The 21558-nt window shown below is 51.7% G+C and overlaps 1 protein-coding gene and 1 non-coding gene across 5 annotated transcripts; both read right to left on the bottom strand.

Moving 5' to 3' along the window:
- Positions 1-1215: 1215 nt before the first annotated feature.
- On the bottom strand, positions 1216-20775 carry KLHDC8A (kelch domain containing 8A). 4 transcript variants are annotated; one of them, XM_053998410.1, is made up of 10 exons: positions 20715-20775; positions 16747-16843; positions 15269-15333; positions 13038-13171; positions 9577-9684; positions 8504-8904; positions 6005-6169; positions 3814-4029; positions 2771-2872; positions 1216-2570 (listed from the first exon to the last, which is right to left on the bottom strand). In XM_053998410.1, the coding sequence occupies exons 6-10, from the start codon at positions 8877-8879 to the stop codon at positions 2377-2379; spliced, it is 1053 nt and encodes a 350-aa protein (XP_053854385.1). In that variant the 5' UTR covers positions 8880-8904; positions 9577-9684; positions 13038-13171; positions 15269-15333; positions 16747-16843; positions 20715-20775; the 3' UTR covers positions 1216-2376. The 4 variants fall into 4 exon arrangements, with proteins under 4 accessions (XP_053854385.1, XP_053854386.1, XP_053854388.1 ...); XM_053998411.1 differs by lacking the exons at positions 15269-15333; positions 16747-16843; positions 20715-20775 and adding an exon at positions 14182-14282; XM_053998413.1 differs by lacking the exons at positions 15269-15333; positions 16747-16843; positions 20715-20775 and adding an exon at positions 13694-13708.
- On the bottom strand, positions 20536-20607 carry TRNAW-CCA (transfer RNA tryptophan (anticodon CCA)). The gene has a single exon. It is a non-coding gene; the product is annotated as a tRNA-Trp (tRNA).
- Positions 20776-21558: the final 783 nt, after the last annotated feature.

The following is a 21558-nucleotide window of genomic DNA, read 5'->3' as shown; positions in this document are numbered from 1 at the left end:
GGGTTCATTCCCGCTGCTCTGTCCAGGATTTCTGGAGGCAGGAAGGGAAGGATCGGGCTCCAGCTCCGCTGCAGCCACACAAAGGATCCCTCCTCCCGCTGCTCCAGCTGAACAAAGCGCGGAGCCCGGAGCCTCCGCCGCGGCGCTGAGCAGGGCCCGGGAATCAGGAGAAAAGGAGCTGGGAAAGGCTCCTTAAGGACAAAGAAAATTCCTCATTAGCAGCCAGGCTCGGTGCAGGGGCGGCTCAAAGGGAGATTTGCCGTGCCCGGCTTTGGGCTGGAGGGGAAAGCTCCTCTTTCCCTTCATTTCCCCTCCTGGTTCCTTCCTGCCTTTCCCCAGCGCTCGGCATCGGGGCATCCCGCCTGGAATGACAGCGGGAAGGAGCCGGATGCCGAGCGCTGCTCCCTCCGTCCCCGCCGTGTCCGCGGCGGCCGCACGGCGCCCTCGGAGCTCCGCACGGCGTTCCTGGAGCTCTGCACGGCGTTCCTGGAGCTCCGCACGGCGTTCCTGGAGCTCCGCACGGCTCCCCCGGAGCTCCGCACGGCGTTCCTGGAGCTCCGCACGGCGCCCCCGGAGCTCTGCACGGCGTTCCTGGAGCTCCGCACGGCGTTCCTGGAGCTCCGCACGGCTCCCCCGGAGCTCCGCACGGCGTTCCTGGAGCTCCGCACGGCGTTCCTGGAGCTCCGCACGGCTCCCCCGGAGCTCAGCACGGCGTTCCTGGAGCTCCGCACGGCTCCCCCGGAGCTCCGCACGGTGTTCCTGGAGCTCCGCACGGCGTTCCTGGAGCTCCGCACGGCGTTCCTGGAGCTCCGCACGGCTCCCCCGGAGCTCCGCACGGCGTTCCTGGAGCTCCGCACGGCTACCCCGGAGCTCCGGGGCGACCCAAGCAGCCCCGGACGGAGCGGGGACACCGCAGGGACACCGCGGGGACACCGCGGGGACAGCGGGACCCCCTCCCCGCAGCCCAGGGATCGCGTTAAAGGAGGGATGCGACACCTTGGGAGCGAACCAGCGGCGGGGGTCACATCCTCGGAAGGCCAGGACAGGGCTTGGAGCAGCCCGGGACAGGGAAAGGTGTCCCTGTGTCCCTGCCATGGCAGGGGTTTGATCTTTATGGTCCCTTCCAACACAAATCGTTCCGTGATTCCACGATCCCAGCCTGCCCTGAGCCCCCTCTCCCACATTTGCACACTCACACCTCCGGGCTCCTCCGAGGGCTTTCCCAAGGACGGCTTTAATGGGACAACTGCTCCCAGCTGGAATTGCATCCCGACAGTTGGGACAGCCCTCCCAAAAATTGCCTGAGGCCAACGGAACCGGGGTCACTTTTGCATCACCGAAGCCACCACCCGTCCCTGGGGTGACGAACCAGGCACAGCCCTGGATTGCTCCTTTCGCCCAGCGAAGATCCCAAATCACCAAAGCAGCTAAAAAACGTTGGAAAACTGCAGGATGAGGCCACCTCCACCTGCCACCCAGCAAAGGCAGCGGCTGTGCCAGTCCTGTGCCACCGGTGAGGAGCCAGAGCAGAATTCATCCTCGGGGAGCAGCCCCTGGCCCCAGCTCCTGCCGGAACCCAAATCCCTCGATCCCATTGCAGCTTTGGAGTTTCCTCTGGGAGAAAATCTGTAGGGAGGCACTCGCAGACCTCAGGATTGAGGAGGACACCACCACTGTCCCCCCTGAGCCACCTCTGGAGAGTCCCAACGCCTCCCAAGCTGTCACCTGTGGCCAGGATGGCTGCAGGGACACAATTCCCACACAGGGATCTTCGGAGTCCTTCCCACAGGCAGGAGCTGTGGGGAGCAGTTCCTCTGGCTGGGTGTCCCCATGGAGCTGTGGGGACAAGTTCCTTGAGCTGGGTGTCCTCATGGAGCTGTGACAGCGACGTGGGGGGACCCCTGGCCAGTGTGGGGGCTCCTCATGGACAGCAGTGCCTGGAAGGGAGGCACCAGAATCCCTGGATGTGGTTCTGGAGGAGCTGCCAGGCCCCTAGAGCAGTTGGATGGTGCTGCCCCAGTCCCGGGAGCTGCCAGCACTGTCCCCAACGCCACCACTGGGGACAGCCAGGGGCAGGGACCTGCTCCAGGAGGGATCCTCCTCCAGGGGGGCTCGGATCAGGAATCAGAGAGGCACAGGGCCCTGTTCCAGGTGGGATTCTCCTCCAGGGGGGCTCGGATCAGGAATCAGAGAGGCACAGGGCCCTGTTCCACGTGGGATCCTCCTCCAGGGGGGCTCGGATCAGGAATCAGAGAGGCACAGGGCCCTGTTCCAGGTGGGATTAGATCAGGAATCAGAGAGGCACAGGGCCCTGTTCCAGGTGGGATTAGATCAGGAATCAGAGAGGCACAGGGCCCTGTTCCAGGTGGGATTAGATCAGGAATCAGAGAGGCACAGCGCCTCCACGGCCGTGCTGAGCCCCTGGCTGACGCCCCCCACGGCCAGCAGGCAGTCCCGCAGCGCGATGCTGGAGCAGGCGCAGCGCGGGGTGGGCATGGGGGGGAGGCTCTCCCACTTGTTCTTCTCGGGGTGGAAAGCCTCTGCCGACTCCAGCACAGTCGGCTGATTCCCTGGAAGCACAAAAGGAGGCGCTGGATGATCTGGGAAGCAGCATCGAGCTTCTCTTGGCTGCTCTGTACCCCATCCCCTTATGGGGCTTGTTTTCCCTGCTCCCTCCCACCAGCCAGCACCGGGATTTCTCCTTTTTTGGGGGGGATAACAACAATTCCCACACCTTTTTTAAAGGGTTCCCAGAGTCCCAGAGCCTCACCCAGGCCCCCAGCCACGACAACTCTGCCTCGCAGGTAGCCGGCCACGAAGTCTGCTCGCCTTTTCTTCAGGTAGCAGGAGCGCTCCATCTTCATCCACCCACCTGGGAGGGACAGGACACGCTGGGTTTTGTGGGATCACCCACTCCTGGAACAGCATCCGCCTCTCTGAGCCCCTGGCCCGTGGGGTGACAAAACCCCATGGAATGGGTCGGGTTTGGCCCCAGCACACTGCTGGAGCCAGCTGCCTCGGGATCGAGGTTTTCCTGTTCCACCTGGTGATCCTGGCTGGAGATTGTCCTCTAAGCTGAGCTCAAGGCAGCAGCAGATGGGAGCTCTGTGCTCTGCAAGGATGTCAGAGCCCCAAACCCAGCCCTGTGTGCCCCAAACTCCAAACCAGCCCTGTGTGCCCCCAAACCCAGCCCTGTGTGCCCCAAATCCAAACCCAGCTCTGTGTGCCCCAAACCCAGCCCTGTGTGCCCCCAAACCCCAAACCCAGCCCTGTGTGTCCCCAAACCCCAAACCCAGCTCTGTGTGTACCCAAACCCCAAACCCAGCCCTGTGTGCCCCCAAACCCAGCTCTGTGTGCCCCAAACCCAGCCCTGTGTGCCCCCAAACCCAAACCCAGCCCTGTGTGTCCCCAAACCCAGCCCTGTGTGTCCCCAAACCCAGCCCTGTGTGTCCCAAACCCAAACCCAGCCCTGTGTGCCCCAAACCCAAACCCAGCCCTGTGTGTCCCAAATCCAAACCCAGCTCTGTGTGCCCCAACCCCAGCCCTGTGTGCCCCCAAACCCAGCCCTGTGTGCCCCCAAATCCCAAACCCAGCCCTGTGTGTCCCAAACCCAGCCCTGTGTGCCCCCAAACCCAGCCCTGTGTGCCCCAAAGCCAGCCCTGTGTGCCCCCAAACCCCAAACCCAGCCCTGTGTGTCCCCAAACCCAGCCCTGTGTGTCCCCAAACCCAGCCCTGTGTGTCCCCAAACCCCAAACCCAGCCCTGTGTGTCCCCAAACCCCTCGGGAAGGGTCGGGGCCGGGCCAGCTCCCCACCTTGCTCCAGGTCGAACACGTCCACGGTCCTCATGAACTTGGGCTGCCGGTAGAGCCGGCCCTGGCGCAGCCCCCCGAGGCTGAAGAGCTTCTCCTCGGTGGGCACGAAGCTGGAGAAAGCTCTTTTGTTGGGAATGTTGGGGAACTTGGTCCACGAGCGCGTGTCCGTGTCGAAGACCTCGAAGGCGTTGACGGCGTACTTGGATTGCCTTCCCCCTGGAAAGGAGAGGGAATTCCAGCTCAGGGATGGAGCAGCCTTGGGAAGGCTGAGCTGGAACAGAGACTGGACAGAGCTCAAGGATAAAGCAGGGATTTATTAGGAGGCCTCAATGGATCCACCTTGGGCAGCAGCTCTCTGGTCACAGAAAGAAACACAACTTTCCCAGGCATGGTCCTGGGGAAGGCTGTGAGAAGATCAGAGAAAAGAACGAGAAACAATTCTTATCTGAACCTGCTGCAGCTGGTGCTGTGAACATGTGGAATGTGGTGTGGAGATCCTTCTCTGTGCTGTGAGAAGATCAGAGAAAAGAACCAGAAACAATTCTTATCTTTGCTTGCTGCACCTCTTGTTGTGCACATGTGGAATGTCTTGTGGAGATTTGTTTACCAAAGGCTGGTTTCTTCATTAGCCAGTGGTGATGGTGTTTTAATTAAAGGACCAATCAAGTCTACCTGTAGTGAATTAGGGTATAAAAAGCATGGGTTTCTTAATTAAAAAAAAAAAAAAAAAAATTGGCCTTCTGGATGATGGAGTCCACATGTCACCTTCTTTACTGTCCCCTACACCTGACGCTGTACAGCCCAAAATGGTCCCAAAATGCACAAGTGGCCACGGGGTCTGTCACTGTGATCAGTTCTGCTCCAGTTGCATGAATCCATTTGCATGGGTTCATTGTCCCATTCCAGCTCCAGCCCATGCAGTCCCATCCTGATTGTTTTCCTCTCTCCAGCCCACGCTGTTTGTGCTCTTGGGCCTGAGATTTGGATCGTTTGTCCTTGGTCCCCAGCTGGGGAAGGAATTGTTTTGTCTCCTGCTCTGTGCAGAGAGCTCACCATCCCATAATATGGAGCCCAGACCCACACACTAAAGCAGCTCAGAATGGGGAAATAGAAAATCCCAAACCTGAGGCATCACTCCTGCCCCCGAGTCAAACTGGGGATTTTTTGCCTCTCTGTGCTCCTTTTCTCTGCCTCATGACAGGAGTTTAAAATGCGCCGGTTTAATCCAGACAGACCCAGAGCAGAGCTGGGATCGGGCTCGGGAAGAGGAGAGGAATTCCATGAGCTCGGATCCAGCAAGCCCTGCCTGAGCTCCTGAGAGCAGGAGAGCTGGAGCAGCTGCTGCTCCCAGTGCTTGCATTCCAGTTATCCCAGTGCCAGGGTCCCAGTTATCCCAGTGCCAGGGATCCCCATGCCAGGGATCTGAGTTATCCCAATGCCAGGGATCCCAATTATCCCAGTGCCAGGGAACCCGATTATCCCAGTGCCAGGGAACCCAATTATCCCAGTGCCAGTTATCCCAGTGCCAGGGATCTGAGTTATCCCAGTGCCAGGGATCCCAGTGCCAGGGATCTGAGTTTTCCCAGTGCCAGGGATCCCAATTATCCCAATGCCAGGGATCTGAGTTATCCCAGTGCCAGGGATCCCAATTATCCCAGTGCCAGGGTCCCAGTTATCCCAGTGCCAGGGATCCCAGTGCCAGGGATCTGAGTTATCCCAGTGCCAGGGATCCCAGTTATCCCAGTGCCAGGGATCCCAATTATCCCAGTGCCAGGGATCTGAGTTATCCCAATGCCAGGGATCCCAGTTATCCCAGTGCCAGGTATCCCAGTTATCCCAGTGCCAGGTATCCCAGTTATCCCAGTGCCAGCGATCCCAATGCCAGGGATCCCAGTTATCCCATTGCCAGGGATCTGAGTTATCCCATCTGTCAGGCATGAAGGAGGAGGAGGAGAAAGAGGAGAAAGAGGAGAAGGAAGAAAAAAGAAGGTGAAAGAAGAGAAGGGATGCAAAAGGAAGCAAAGGGGAAAAAATGAAGGAGAAGGAAGGAGAAGGAACAAAAAATGAAGAAAAAGGAAGGAGAAGGAAGAAAAAGGAAAGAAAAGGAAGGAAAGGAAAGGGAAGGAGAAGAAGGAGGAAGGATGGAGAAGGAAGGAGAAAGAGGAGAGGAGGAGGCAGGGCTGGTCCTTACCCAGCACGTAGATCTTGGTGCCCCTCAGGATGGACGTGGCCGCGTAGCGGGGGGTGGGCATGGCAGCCAGGGACACCCAGATGTCCTTGAGCACGTCATAGTGCTGCAGGAAGTTGTGGGGCCGCAGGTCCGAGCCCATCCCGCCCGCTGCGTACACCCTGTAATCTGGACAGAGCAAAAAAACCCCAAAAATCCTGTAAAATTATTATAGGAAAACACCAGAAATCCATCCCCCCTGAAAAAAAAAAAAAAAAAAAATCCCACAATAACTGCAATGGGAAAGCACCAGAAATCTCCCTCCCCTGCAAAAAAACTCCACTCAAGGACCAGAATTTGCTGTAAACCCACAAGAAAGTTGGATCTGAGCCCCTGGAGCTCAGAGCTGTCCAAAACACCCCCAGGGACCGGCAGAGCCAGGGCTGGTGACAAACCCGGGGGTGGTGGCTCTGTCTGTGGAGCATCTCAGGAGGGTGGGAGGTGACAAACGCACGAGGCCCAACTCCTGGAAGCACAGAAGAGGTTTTGGAGATGAACAAAGCAACCCTGGACTGCTGCCCGGAGAGATTTTGTGCCCGAGCAGAGAATCAGAGCGAGGAAAAACCTCCAAGCTCATCAAGCCCAGCCTTTAATCACCCGTGGAAACCCAAGGCAATATTCCTTGGAAATTCCTTGGAAACCCAAGGCATGGGAATATTTCTCTGTCTGCTCTGGGGTGTCCTGACCCCCAGGGGAGCGCTGGCTCTGCCCCTCATTCATGGAGAAAACTTCCAAAGCCTCGAGGTAAACCAGAAACCACAAGAGTGTGAAATTAGAGATTGTAGAGATTGTAGAGAGAAGTGCAGTGTTTCACTTGGGTGAGAAATTCAGGTTTTAGGATTTTTAGTATGTTATAGATGGGTTCAAGATGGAGGATACAGGCTGTTGTCCTGAGTTCTTCTTCTTCCTCTTTCTTCTTGGGTTTGGGTGGTATCTTTTAATTGGGTAGAAAAATCCTCATTGTGGGTCTTTGGGGGTCAGTTATTGGATTAGAAAGGAAAATAATTTAGGTGTCACTTCTTAATTGGGTAGCTTCGTTTTTGATTAGACTTAAAAGGCCTTGTAACAAGAGATTGATGGCCATTTTTGTGGTTTTTCCTGCACGCAGAGTCTGGTGCTGAAGTTTTGATAAGATAACAACAAACAGAAGCTGAAGACCAAAAAAGTCCAACGCGTCTCTGGTTCCTGACACAGAGCTGCTCCAGGAGCTGCTCCAGGGAGTTGCCCAACTTGGGGCCTGCAGACTCACAATCACCAGTTTATCAACCAGATCCCCAAACCCCCAACGCCACAGGTCCCTCCCTCCCATCCCCTCAGAGCCTGAGAGAGACGTGGGACTCCAGGCGGCTCTTCAAAACGCCGTTCATTTCATTATAGATCATGTTTAGTGTATTATTATATGTTGTATCTATATTATATACATATTATGTATTGTATATGTTGTTATATATCGCATTCTAGAAGATTTTTCAGCAGTCTCGGGTCGTGGGGGACACACCTACGGCTGTCAGCTCCAGCTGCAGGCAAGCCTGAGCACCCTTTAGTTTTGGTTTTGTTGCTCTCCATTTCTTGGCCCCGCGTTGAGCCCCTCCCTGGGGGTTCCCGTGTCTGGGGAAACCCTCCTGGAGCGGTTCTGTGTCAGGAAAAGGAGATGCACGGGACTTTCTCGGGCTTCAGCTTCTTGTTTATTGTTATCTTATCTAAAGTTTTGCACGCTGCCTATGCCAGACTCCGCGCGCCGGAAAAGCACCGCGAAAATAGGCAACAACCTCTTGTTACGAGGTCTTTTAAGGCTAAACTACCCAATTAAGAAATGACACCTTGATTATTTTCCCTTTTAACCCAACAACTGACCCCTCAAAGCCTGCACTGTGGACTTTTCTGCCCAATTACAAGACATCACCCAAACCCATGGAGAAGACGGAAGAAGGTGAAGAACAACCGGCCTCCGCCCTAAAACCTCCGTCTTGTTCCCATCTTTTCTGTCGGTTCAAGGTAGAGATTCGCTGTCTAACACAGATGATGGGAGTTGGTAATAAATTGTAAACATAGACACATAGTTTTGAGTACATAAGGTGGGAGCTGCCCAAGGCTCGGAGCAGAACGCTATGGTGGCAGAGCTGGGCAGGTCAGAGAAGGAATGTTATAGATAAGGAGAAATAAACAACCCTGAAAATGCAATCTGACACATTCCAGGCTCCTTCTTTGGCTGCGTCGGGCTAGGGAACAAGGACTCTTTACCAGCTCGGGGTCACCCCGACCCTCTGAACCCCGAGACATCGACACAGAACTTTTTAGGGGTCTCCCCATCAGGGGGATCCTCGGGGGAGGTCTCCACAATCTACTACTCTTCTACACCAAAACTTGCTTCCATCTCCATTCCTCTCTCAGGTTCTACACTCAGAGAGCTTTCAGCCATCTGTGGAACTTCCTTGCCAAACTTTCATCTTGCCCAACACTTGCCTTTGGCCGTCACCGAGATGCCCATGGCCGCCTCCCGGAGCGAGCTGCGCTTCCTCCAGCGTCCCTCGTCCGTGTTGTACATCTCCACCACCTTCAGCGGCAGCTGGTTGGCGCCCACGCCGCCGATCACCATGATCCTCTTGCCCAGCACGGTCACGGCCACGCCGGCCCTGGCCGTGGGCATGGCGGGCAGCGACGCCCACTGGTCGGCCTCGGGCGAGTAGACCTCGAAGGAGTCCACGGGGACGCCGTTGTCGTCGCAGCCGCCCACGGCGAAGACTTGCCCGCCCGCCTCCACCAGCGTGGAGTAAACCCTGCGGCTGGGCAGCGGCGCCAGCGACTTCCACTGGAAGTCCTTGGTGCTGGGCAGCTCCATGGTGGCCGCCGGGAAGGGGTTTATGCTGGAAAAGAGAATTCCGGAACCAATGAGGGTGGAAAAGTTCTCCAGGATCGGCCAAGCTGTGCCCAATCGCCGCGCTGAGCACTCAGTGCCACGTCCAGGAAATCCTTGGACACCTCCAAACCCCCCTGGGCAGCCCCTTCCAGCCCTTTCCATGAGGAAATTCCTGCTGGTGTCCACCCTGAGCCTCCCCAGCACAGCCCGAGGCCGTTCCCTCTCCTCCTGTCCCTGTTCCCTGGGATAAGATCCCAAATCCCCCCCGGCTGTCCCCTCCTGGCAGGGAGTTGTGCAGAGCCAGAAATTCCCCCTGAGCCTCCTTTTCTCCAGGCTGAGCCCCTTCCCAGCTCCCTCAGGACTCTCCAGACCCTTCCCAGCCCCGTTCCCTTCCCTGGACACGCTCCAGCCCCAAAATGCTCCTCCCTGAACTGAGGGAAAATCTCAGAGTGCAAACCCCACCCTGCCAGGAGCAGAGCAGGACCAGAGCACCCCTGCCACTGCCACCTGTCCCCTGTGCCACTCCCAGAGAACCCTGCCACTGCTGCCTGTCCCTTGTGCCACCCCCACCCCCAGAGAACCCTGCCACTGCCATCTGTCCCCTGTGCCACCCCCAGAGCATTCCTGCCACTCTCACCTGTCCCCTGTGCCACCCCCAGAGCTGCCCTGCCACTCTCACCTGTCCCCTGTGCCACCCCCACCCCCGAGCAGCACCGCCACCTTTCAGCGCCTCTCCATCAATCCTGCGGCTCCAGAGCCGCCTCAGCAGCTCACGCAGAGACAGAGCCTAAAAATAAAACAAAACAAAAAGAGGTGGGAAAATAGATTAAAAAAGAAAGGAGAAAAACAACAACAAAAAAACACCCCAACACCCCAAACCGGGCGAGAAGGTCGGAGTCAGCTCGTTCTGCTGCTTCCCGAGCTTCCCCGCCCCCAGGTGACATTCCGAGCAGGCGGCTGCTCCTGCCGCGCCTGCTTTCCTCCCGGCTGGGGAACTTTTCCTTCTCTGACCCACCGGATTCCTCCTCCTGATCTTCCTCACATCCTCCCCCCGAGGGATGTGAGCCCCCAGCTCTGCAGTGCCGGGGGGAGAGGGCTGGCAACGCGCGGGTTTTGCTCCGTCTCCTCTCTCGGTCATTAAGCGCGATGCAGATGAGCTTAATTAGCGCGGGAGGACGGAGAGAGGGCGAAGGGAGAGGGACAAAAGCAACGCCGGCAGGAAAATCCTTTCCCATCCAACTCCATAAAATCCGATTAGTCCGAGCAGGGCTGTTTGCTTTTATTATTATTTATCTTCCCAAATAAATGTTCAGGAGCGCACTTAACATCATTTATTGCATGAGGAATTAATAATTAAACTGAGAAATCCTGCTTGGGCTGCCACCCTCCAGCGGGAGGACCTGGAGTGGGGCTGTCCACAATTCCCGGTGCAATTCCCGGCTCCGCGGGGGCCGCGGGACAAAGGAACACAAAGCCACGATAAAAAGCAGCAGCGGCACATCAAGCCACGCTTCCCACCCTCCCAGAATCCAAGGAAAAAGGAGCGAGCAGCAGCCCAGACCCCGCTGCTGCTCTGCCCTCCCTGAGCAGCATTCCCGGGATTTGTGCCCTGGCAGCTCCGGCAGCGCTTGGGTTCTGCTCCCACAGATGATCCATTTCCTTCCCAGGTGAATTTTCATGGACAAAGTCAGCCTGGGCTGGCTAATTAGCAAAGCAGAGCCAGCTCCTCTTTCCAGGAGCTCGATGGATTCGCGTCCAGGCATTCCTGACCTCTATTCCTTCAAACCCAAAGTGCTGGGATGAGACACAACCAGCGCCACTCCAGTGCCTGCCAGCAGCAGAACCTGGCTGGGGCCAGGCAATATCTCCGTCCAAAGCTCAGGAATAATTGCCTAAAATGGCCTAAAAATTCCTTTCCGACACCCCAGGACGCAGAGAGCACTTGGAGAGGGATGAGGATTTCTCCGGGCAGCTTCTCCATGGGAACAAGGGAGCAAAGAGCCGGGAATTCTGCTGGAATGCAAAGCTCTGCCCGAATTCAGCTCCTTTGGCACACAAAGAATCTGCTCCTCTTCCCTCCCGTGCTATTTAAAGGAAATCAAGGTCAGGCTCACACGCTCAATTCCTGAATTCCACGCCTTCGCCTCCGGCTCTCCAAAAATCACCTGGATTCCACCCGGCAGCGACGGGAGCTGGCAGAGCGTCCTGCGGCCACATTCCCCTCCCAGGCCCAGGGAATTATCGCTTCATCATCCCAGACTAATTGACATTGGAAATCCAAAGGAAGGGAAATTGCTTTTCCACCAGCGGAGATGGGGCCGAGCCCTCTCCACTCCTTATCCCTGCGGGATGAAATTCCGTGGTTTGAGAAACCCTCCAGGGTCTTTTCCAAGTGGATTTGGGGCATGGATGGGCAGGGGCAGCCCCGCAGCACCCCCGGAGAGGGGGTCAGGGCTCCAGGGGACAGCGGGACCTCTCCCTGGATATTCCCTCCAAAGAAAACCCATTTTGGAGAGCCCTGGGATTCGTGGCATTTATGGATCTGCAATGATTTGGGATTTATCAGAGCCAGGCGGGTGAGATTCCAAGGGATTAATGGGATGAACAGGGGGAAATGTCAGAGCAGCTCCTTTCCTTTCCCTTCCCATCTCTCTTCTCTCCAGGATTTGGAGGTTTTGCTGCCCCAGGGTCGAAATTCCAAGGGTCAGCACATGAGCGGGCTGGAACCCAAATCTCCTCCCATGTGGGAACGGGACAGAGCCAGGATGATCCTCACAGCCCCAAAATTCCCACCTGCCGCCAGAGCGGGTCAAACACACCCAGCCCCTCCTCAGCGGGGCAGAGAAATCCATCGGGGAAACTCCGGGAAAAAGGTTCTTCCTCTCCCCCGTGTCCCGAGGGAAAGGGGGCTGGGAACAGCCGGGTTCTGGTGCCTTTGATCCAACCCCGGCAGCTGGGAATGAAAGGAACAGGCTTGGAATTGTCAGCCGGGAATTCCTGACCTCCCCGGCTCAGCTCCCTCGCCATAGTAACAACCACCCGGAAAATAACAACAACAACAACAAAACCTCACCGGCTCCCCGCCTCTGCCTGGAAAAAAAAAAAACGGCAAAAAAGAGCGAAAATCATTGGAATTAGAAGAGATTTCATTGTGCCGAGCAGAGCAGCACTCGTTTTGTACCCCCCGAGCATCCTTTGGGATGCGGGAGGGGCTGGGGCCGGCCTGGCCTCCCCCAGCTTCACCCCTTCCCCCATCCCGGTCCCTCGGGATCCGCTCCAGCCTCCTCCTGCCAGCTGCGGTTTCCTGATGGAGAGGGAGGTTATGGAAGGAAATATTCCCCAGCAGGAGCGTGTCAGGGGTGTCACAGCTCCGGGACAGGGACAAAAGCTGCTTCTTTTTTTTTTTTTTGAGAGAGCCCAAATCAGCCTTTTTTTTTTAAATCCTGAGTGGGCTGAAAAATCAGCAGAGCAAGGTGAGGTTTCCTCATGTCACAGTTGAGCTCAGGAGTTTGAATTTAATTTAATTTAAAGAATGTAATTTAATTTAATTCAAGGGCAAGGACCCACCTGCAGAAGCAAAGGGTCTCCCTTCCCCACCCTGCTCCACCAGGATCCTGAATCCCTCCCCTCGTCCCCAAAATCTCCCTCTGCCCCAAAGGCTGCTCTCCTGCACGAGTCAGACACAGAGAGGCTTTTCCAAGCCCTGCAGCCTCTCAGGTTGTGTTTCCAGAGCTCCTTTTCCTCTTTATTTCAGCTGCAGAGGGAACGGGAAGAGCTCGGGCCAGATCACAGCTGGGGGAGGTCACGGCAACCCCATCCCTGCCAGGCCTGGTCTGGGAGAAAGGCTGGAAAAATGGGATTGGGGATGCTGCGAGGAGAAAGGCTGAAAATACGGGATTTTGGAGGAAAAAAAAGTATGGGAAAACCCCATCCTTTTTCACAAAAAGTAAGGGGAAAAAAAAAAAATTTCCCCACCCAATTTTTGGACAGGGAACACAAACTCCAAGCTTTGTTTATGGCTGTTCCTGAAAAGCCTGGGAGGACACGGGGTCCCAAAAGATCCCCCCCAAACGACCTCCAGTGAGGAATTCCCTCCTTCCCTCCCCCCTTCCTTTCCCAGGATTTCTCGGGAATACTCACAGCTCCCGAGCCGCCGCACCAGGTGGAGCATGGCTGGAAATGCTCCGGATTTTCCCAAATCCTCCGAGCATCCCCTTCCTCCCACTCCCCGCCGGGCTGCGAGCGGCGCCGGGAGCAGCTGGGACTGGGAATTGCTGCGTGGGAAGAGAGGAAAATTAAAAAAAAAAAAAAAAAAAATCCGCGTAAATCCAGCGGCGCTGCTGTTCCCCCTCTGGAAGATGTAGGACACTCAGGGCGGGGAGGGTTTCCCCAGCTGGGCTCCTCCTCGGGGCTGTGCGTGCGAATTCCCGGCGTTCCCGATCCATCCCCGAGCCTTTTATGGCTCCCCACGCTCGCACAGGATGTTCTGGAACGGCGGCGCTCCCCCCGCTCCTCGCCCTAAGGCGGCACCGGCAAAATTCCCGGGGAATTTTGACAAAAATCGGGAAAGCCGGAGCTGAGAGGAGGCAGAGACTCTCTGGGAAGGGATGGGAGGATCCCGGGGATCAGCCAGGGAAGAGCCCATCCCATGGATGTCACCCCAAAATGGGGGGAAACGGGCACGGCAAGGGCGGCTGGGGCAGCAGAACCCCAAAATTCGGCTCCTGCACCCCACAAGGAGCTTGGAGGAGCGGGATGTTGGAGTTTTTGGAACAAATTCCCAAAATTCTGCTCACCACATCCCACAAGGAGCTTGGAGGAGCGGGATGTTGGAGTTTTTGGAACCAATTCCCAAAATTCTGCTCACCACATCCCACAAGGAGCTTGGAGGAACGGGATGGTGGAGCCTTTGGAGCCGATTCCCAAAGTTTCTTTCCCTGCACCCCACAAGCTCAGAGGAGCGGGATGTTGGAGCCCTTGGAGGCGATTCCCAAAATTCTGCTCCTGCATCCCACAAGAAGCTTGGAGGAGCGGGATGTTGACATTTTGGAACAGATTCCCAAAATTTCTCTCCCTGCATCCCACAAGGAGCTCGGAGCAGGGGAACGCCGGATCCTTTGGGGATGATTCCCAAAATTCTGTTCCCACATCCCACAATGAGCTCACAGGAGCAGGATGTTGGAGCCTTTGGGGCTGATTCCCAAAATTTCTTTCCCTGCACCCCACAAGCTTGGAGGAGTGGAATGATGGAGCCTTTGGAGCTGATTCCCAAAATTCTGCTCACCACATCCCACAAGGAGCTTGGAGGAATGGGATGTTGGAGCCTTTGGGGCCAATTCCCAAAATTCTCTTCCCACATCCCAGAAGGAGGTCAGAGGAGTGAGATGTTGGACCTTTTGGAGCTGATTCCCAAAATTTCTTTCCCTGCATTCCATGAGGAGATTGGAGCAGGGGAATGACGGATCCTTTGGGGATGATTCCCAAAATTCTTCTCCCACATTCCACAATGGGCTCACAGGAGTGTGATGTTGGAGACTCTGGAGCCGATTCCCAAAATTCCGCTCCTGCATCTCATGAGGAGCTCGGAGGAGAAGGATGTTGCAGCTTTTGGAGCCGATTCCCAAAATTTCTCTCCCTGCATCCCACAAGGAGCTTGGAGGAGCGGGATGTTGGAGCCTTTGGAGCTGATTCCCAAAATTTCTTTCCCTGCACTCTGCAAGCTGGGAGGAGTGGGATGTTGGAGCCTCTGGAGCCGATTCCCAAAATTTTGCTCCTGCACCCCACAAGGAGCTCACAGGAGCGGGACTTTGGAGCCAATTCCCAAAATTCTCCTCCCAAATGCCACAAGGAGCTCACAGGAGCGGGACTTTGGAGCCAATTCCCAAAATTCTGCTCCTGCACCCCACAAGGAGCTCACAGGAGCGGGACTTTGGAGCCAATTCCCAAAATTCTCCTCCCAAATGCCACAAGGAGCTCACAGGAGTGGGATGTTGGAGCCTCTGGAGCCGATTCCCAGCCTGCCGCCCATCCCAGGATTTTTCTTCCCTGACCTGGTTCTCTCAAAAGGTGTTAAAATCATCTTTTTCTCCTCAAAGTGCTGTGGAATAATTTTGTGGAAAAATCCTTCAAGGATTTTTTTTTTTTTTTTGATGCCTCAAAAGAGCAGATTTTTTGTTTACCCCAGCCTGCTTGGGAATGATAAAGGAAGTGTTGCTGTTAAAGGGGGAAAAAAATTCATAATAGTCCTGAAAATCGATAAAATCCCTGCAATTCCACATCTGTTTCCATGGGAACAGCAGGAGAGGAGCAGGAATTCCTGCAGATGACACCAGGGAGGTTTTAATTCCCGGTTTTAATTCCCTTTTCCTCACCTGCGGCACCTCAGGCTGAGCCAACTCCATTCCAAAACCATTCCTGGGATGAAATGGGAGAAGAGCTGCAGGAGGAAGGAAAATGGTGGGAAAATAGGAAAAGTCATCTCTGGAAAGGCAGAAAAATGGGTTTTGGTTGATTTAAAAAAAAAGAACAAACCTTTAATTATTATAATAATTTCAATAATCATATGTAATAATATATTAGATATTATTTACATTTTTTTTCAAAAATAATGCTGTGGGTGAAGAAGGAAAAAGGATTTTTTTTTTCCCTTTTGTGGATAAAGAGGGAAAACATATTTAATTTTTGTAGATAAATAGGGAAAACAGGGATTTTGTTGTGTCAGCGGGGAGAGAAATGCAGGGGATGGGAGATCCCTAATTTTTCCCCAGGGATTTTTCAAGCTGACAGTTAATTAAGGAGTTAATTAAGGATGCTTTCAGTGCAGGGAGTCCCTTAATTGGTGCAGACAGGAGCCCAGAACTCTGGGATTTCTCCATCAGGTTTTCACCCGCGGGGAGAAATCCACCAGCTGCGCCTGCCCGAGTGACAAACGCGGGGAGACAGCGTTCCAGGCAGGCAGGAACTTGGAAAAACAGGGGACAAAAGGGAAAAACCACCCCAAAAATCACCCCAAAACCATCCCAAAAACCAGCCCAAAAAACAGCACAAAACCATCCCAAAACCATCAAAAAAAACCACCCCAAAACCATCCCAAAACCACCCCAAAACCACCCCAAAACCACCCCAAAAGCCACCCCAAAAACATCCCAAAACCACCCCAAAACCATCCCAAAATCATCCCAAAACCATCCCAAAAACCACCCCAAAACCATCCCAAAACCATCCCAAATCCATTCCAAAAACCATCCCAAAAACCATCCCAAAACCATCCCAAAATCATCCCAAAACCATCCCAAAAACCATCCCAGAACCATCCCAAAACCACCCCAAAAACCCATCCCCAAAAAAACAACCCAAAATCATCCCAAAACCATCCCAAAACCATCCCAAGAACATCCCAAAACCTTCCCGAAAACATCCCAAAACCATCCCAAAACCAGCCCCAAAACCAGCCCCAAAATCATCCCAAAAACCCATCCCAAAAACCACCCGAAATCAGCTGCAGCTCATGGAGTGAAGGCAGCTTTGACGTGTGGATTTTACTGGGCTTTCTAATAAATATAAATTTTAAAAAATTAATTTAAAAACATTAATTACTTTTAAAATTAAATAATTAAATCAAAAATTCATTTAAAACGTTAATTATTTAATTAAATTAATAAAAAGTAAAAACAAATTTTAAAATGTAGTTATTTAATTAGAAAATAGCGAAATAAAAATTAAGTTAAAAATGAATTAAATTTTTTTCATTCTTTAATTGAATTAAAGAATTAAATAAAACATTAAATTGAAAATTTGAATTTAAAAATTATGAGGTAAAAGGAACGGAAGTTTGTTTTGGTATCCACACCTGGAGAAGGAGCTGCAGGAAAAGGGGACAGAGGGAAGAGGGACTTTGCTCCTCGGGATTAATCATTGATGGCCCAGGCAGAGATAAGAGCCAGGAGCTGCTGTGGGGAAAAAAATCGGTGTAAAAATCAGATTTTATAGGATTTTCTAGGATTTAATGGAGCTGGATGAAAGAACTCCGGATCCACCCCAAAATTTGGCATTTCAGCTGCACAGAAATTTGCGTTCTTCCCTTTGGGGGTTAAATATTGAAGATTTTTGTGATTTAAAAGGGAAAAAAAAAAAAAACCCAACAAAAAACAGCTTGAAAGCAAAATTTCGGGAGGCCAGATTTGTTCCAAGGGTTTCCCTAAAGGAATTCCTGCATCCCCCAGAATTTCCCCTAAAGGAATTCCTGCATCCCCCAGAATTCTCCCTAAAGGAATTCCTGCATCCCCCAGAATTTCCCCTAAAGGAATTCCTGCATCCCCCAGAATTTCCCCTAAAGGAATTCCTGCATCCCCCAGAATTTCCCCTAAAGGAATTCCTGCATCCCCCAGAATTCTCCCTAAAGGAATTCCTGCATCCCCCAGAATTTCCCCTAAAGGAATTCCTGCATCCCCCAGAATTTCCCCTAAAGGAATTCCTGCATCCCCCAGAATTTTCCTCTTTTGCAGATCCCCAAAGCTGAGTTCATGGGAGGATGGATTATTCTGGAACAATGCAAGGTTTGGATGAGATATCAGGGAAGGAAATTTTCATGGGAATGGTCAAAAATATTGGAATTGAATATGTTTATATTTACATAAATATTTGATATTATATTTAATTAATGAGATATAAATAATTATATATTATGATAATGTACAATAAGTACAGAAATTTATATGATATAATATTATATAATAGAAATTAATATAATATAAACTAATTTAATATAATATGTAAATAAATTAATAAATAAGTTCATTATATATAATAATAATTATATATAATATATAAAAATAATATATTTTTATAATTTTGGACTATTTATTTATATTCAATATTGGAATTTAACACTAATATTGGAATTCCAATATTTTCCAATATTGGAATTTAACTCCACCACTGCTCAGGTGGAGTTAAATGTTTTCATTAAAAAAAATACATATATAAATTGTTAAAATTTACATAAATTTATATATTTATATACATTTTATATACATTTATAAAATTTAATATGACTGAGAACATCCCATGGGGAATGCTGCGCCCAGGGGGAGGAGCCGAGCATTCCTGCCTGGATATAATCTGGGCTCTGGGACACCAGCACGGCTTTTCCTGCACTGCATTTCCCAGAGGAACAGCTGCCTCTTCCACCGCAGGAACTGCACCCTGCTACAGGAACTGCACCCTGCTACAGGAACTGCAGGAACTGCACCCTGCTACAGGAACTGCACCCTGCTACAGGAACTGCACCCTGCTACAGGAACTGCAGGAACTGCACCCTGCTACAGGAACTGCAGGAACTGCACCCTGCTACAGGAACTGCACCCTGCTACAGGAACTGCACCCTGCTACAGGAACTGCAGGAACTGCACCCTGCTACAGGAACTGCACCCTGCTACAGGAACTGCAGGAACTGCGCCCTGCTACAGGAACTGCAGGAACTGCACCCTGCTACAGGAACTGCACCCTGCTACAGGAACTGCACCCTGCTACAGGAACTGCAGGAACTGCACCCTGCTACAGGAACTGCAGGAACTGCGCCCTGCTACAGGAACTGCACCCTGCTACAGGAACTGCACCCTGCTACAGGAACTGCAGGAACTGCACCCTGCTACAGGAACTGCACCCTGCTACAGGAACTGCACCCTGCTACAGGAACTGCAGGAACTGCACCCTGCTACAGGAACTGCAGGAACTGCACCCTGCTACAGGAACTGCACCCTGCTACAGGAACTGCACCCTGCTACAGGAACTGCAGGAACTGCACCCTGCTACAGGAACTGCACCCTGCTACAGGAATTGCACCCTTTTGTAAAGGAACTACACCCTTTCCTACAGGAACTACACCCTTTTGTAAAGGATCGACACCCTTTTGTATTCTACAGGAACTGCACCCATTCCTACAGGAACTGCACCCTTTTGTAAAGGAACTACACCCTGCTACAGGAACTACTCCCTTCTACAGAAACTGCACCCTTTTGTAAAGGAACTACACCCTTCTACAGGAATTACACCCTTTTTGTATTCTACAGGAACTACACCCATTCCTACAGGAACTGCACCCTTCTACAGGAACTGCACCCTGATACAGGAACTGCACCCTTTTGTATTCTACAGGAACTACACCCTTCTACAGGAATTACACCCTTTTGTATTCCACAGGAACTGCACCCATTTGTACAGGAACTGCACCCTTTATTGAGCCCAACACGACTTTTCAATGTTAAATTCATTTTTTATTTAACCCGACTTTTTAATGTTAAATTAATTTTTATTGAACCCAACATGACTTTTCAATGATAAATTTTGTTTTTATTGAACCCAACACGACTTTTTAATATTAAATTTATTTTTTATTGAACTCAACACGACTTTTCAATGTTAAATTCATTTTTTATTGAACCCTACACAACAATTTAATATTAAACTTATTTTTTATTTAACCCAACTTTTTACTATTAAATTCATTTTTTATTTAACCCAACACAACTTTTCAATGTTAAATTCATTTTTAGTTAACCCAACACAACTTTTTAATATTAAATTTATTTTTTAGTTAACCCAACACAACTTTTTAATGTTAAATTTATTTTTATTCAACCCAACACAACTTTTTAATATTAAATTTATTTTTTATTGAACTCAACACAACTTCTAAATGTTAAATTCATTTTTATTGAACCCTACACAACTTTTTAATATTAAATTTATTTTTTGTTTAACCCAACACAACTTTTTAATGTTAAATATTCAACACTTAGGAAAAATTTATATTCTATTATTTTATATATTTATATTATATTTATATTATTATTATTTTATATATTTATATTATATTATATTATATTATATTATATTATATTATATTATATTATATTATATTATATTATATTATAATTATTTTTAAAATAATATTTCTTTCCACCCTGCCCTCTTTCAGGGTGGCAAAAACAAGATGCAAGGAGAAGCCACAGAAGCCGGGGGGCTGTGTTCGCCCCTAAATCTGTGGGATCCATAACCCCAAAATATTTATTTTTAATTTTAATATTTATTATTATATAACTCCATATTTAGCCCCAAAATATATAATATAATATAATATAATATAATATAATATAATATAATATAATATAATATAATATAATATAATATAATATAATATAATATAATATAATATAATATAATATAATATAATATAATATAATATAATATAATATAATATAATATAATATAATATAATATAATATAATAATATAACATAACATAATATAAATATGATAGATTATGATATGACATGATATAATAATATTGTCTATAATATATATTATTATAATACTATATATATTATAATAAATATAATAATTATATATACATATATAAAAATAAATAGAAATATAAATTAGATATAAAATCATACAATTCTTATATTGTATTCTATAGCTCTTCCCACCCTGCCCTCTTTCAGGGGGGCAAAAGTGAGACAGGAGCAGCACCCACCGAGGCCGGGGGGCCGCGTTCAGCCCCGGATCCGCGGGACGCGCACCCCGAGCCCCCCGAAACCCGCGGGCTGCGGTGAAAAAGGCGGCCCCGGGGGGCGCCCTGACCCCGACGTGATTCGAACACGCAGCCTTCTGATCTGGAGTCAGACGCGCTACCGTTGCGCCACGAGGTCCCGGCAGCGCCACCGCCGCCCTCGCTGTAAAATCCTCAGCGCTGCCCATCTCCGCTCCGAGTCCCGCACACCGGCGATTCTCCGCACACCGGCGATTCTCCGCACACCGGGAATTCCCGCACACCGGGAATTCTCGCACACCGGGGATTCCCGCACACCGGCGAGCTCCGCGCTCCCGACGCTCCGGTTTTTCCCCCGGGACGGTCCCGGCGCAGCGGCCGCGCCGCCCTGAGGGCTCCGAGCCCGCCCGCCGCGCTGGCCACGCCCCCTGCACACCGCCACACGTGTGGGCCGTACCACCGCTCGCCGAGGGGTGGCGCGGCCGCGCCAGCCGCTCTTTGCAGCGGCGCGGAGGAGGAATCCCCCCCGCCCCCGGCGCGCGGTGGGCTGTGCCAGCGCGCGGATTTAAAGGGGCCGCGCACGGCGAGCGGCCCGGGACGGGCGGGGTCCCGGTCCCGGTGCCGGTGCCGGTGCCGGTGCCGGTCTGCGGGGGCGCGGGGGGCTCCTCTGCCTGTCCCGAGAAATCCTGGCCCCCCGAGGACGCTGCTTCTGACCTTGGTCCGTGCAGAAAGGCTCCAAGGCTTTGGGATGAACGGGACTCTGCGGGCGGTGCAATAGAGAGCGGTGCGGTTCGGCACGGGGGGAGGATTTCAGGGTTTGGGGTTTTGAGTTTGGAGGTGGACGGGAGACGGGGAGATTCCCCAAATCCTGCTGGGAAGGGGGAGCACCCCAGGAGACGATGGACCACGGAAAAAAAAATCCTCCAGGGGAACGATAAATCCCAGCGATGCTCGTTAGGATGGAGCCCAGTTATTAATTCCTCAAATTAAGCCGCTGGGATTTTTTCCCGCCTGACTTCCAAAGCCTTTGGCTGGGAGTTTTCCTGACATCCCAGGAATTGTGTGGGGTTGGTTTATGCCCTAACAACCCCTTCCCCACATCCATCCCACT

Source organism: Vidua macroura, chromosome 24 (assembly GCF_024509145.1).
Source record: "Vidua macroura isolate BioBank_ID:100142 chromosome 24, ASM2450914v1, whole genome shotgun sequence".
NCBI lineage: Eukaryota > Metazoa > Chordata > Aves > Passeriformes > Viduidae > Vidua > Vidua macroura.
This window is presented reverse-complemented; position numbering and strand designations above follow the sequence as displayed.

Excerpts from the sequence above, each read along its gene's own strand:
- KLHDC8A (XM_053998410.1), bottom strand. The coding sequence starts at position 8,879 with ATGGAGCTGCCCAGCACCAAGGACTTCCAGTGGAAGTCGCTGGCGCCG. Across the intron at positions 6,170-8,503 it reads CATCTCGGTGACGGCCAAAG|ATTACAGGGTGTACGCAGCG; the intron begins GCAAGTGTTGGG and ends TGCTCTGTCCAG. Across the intron at positions 2,873-3,813 it reads CGTGTTCGACCTGGAGCAAG|GTGGGTGGATGAAGATGGAG; the intron begins GTGGGGAGCTGG and ends TGTCCCTCCCAG.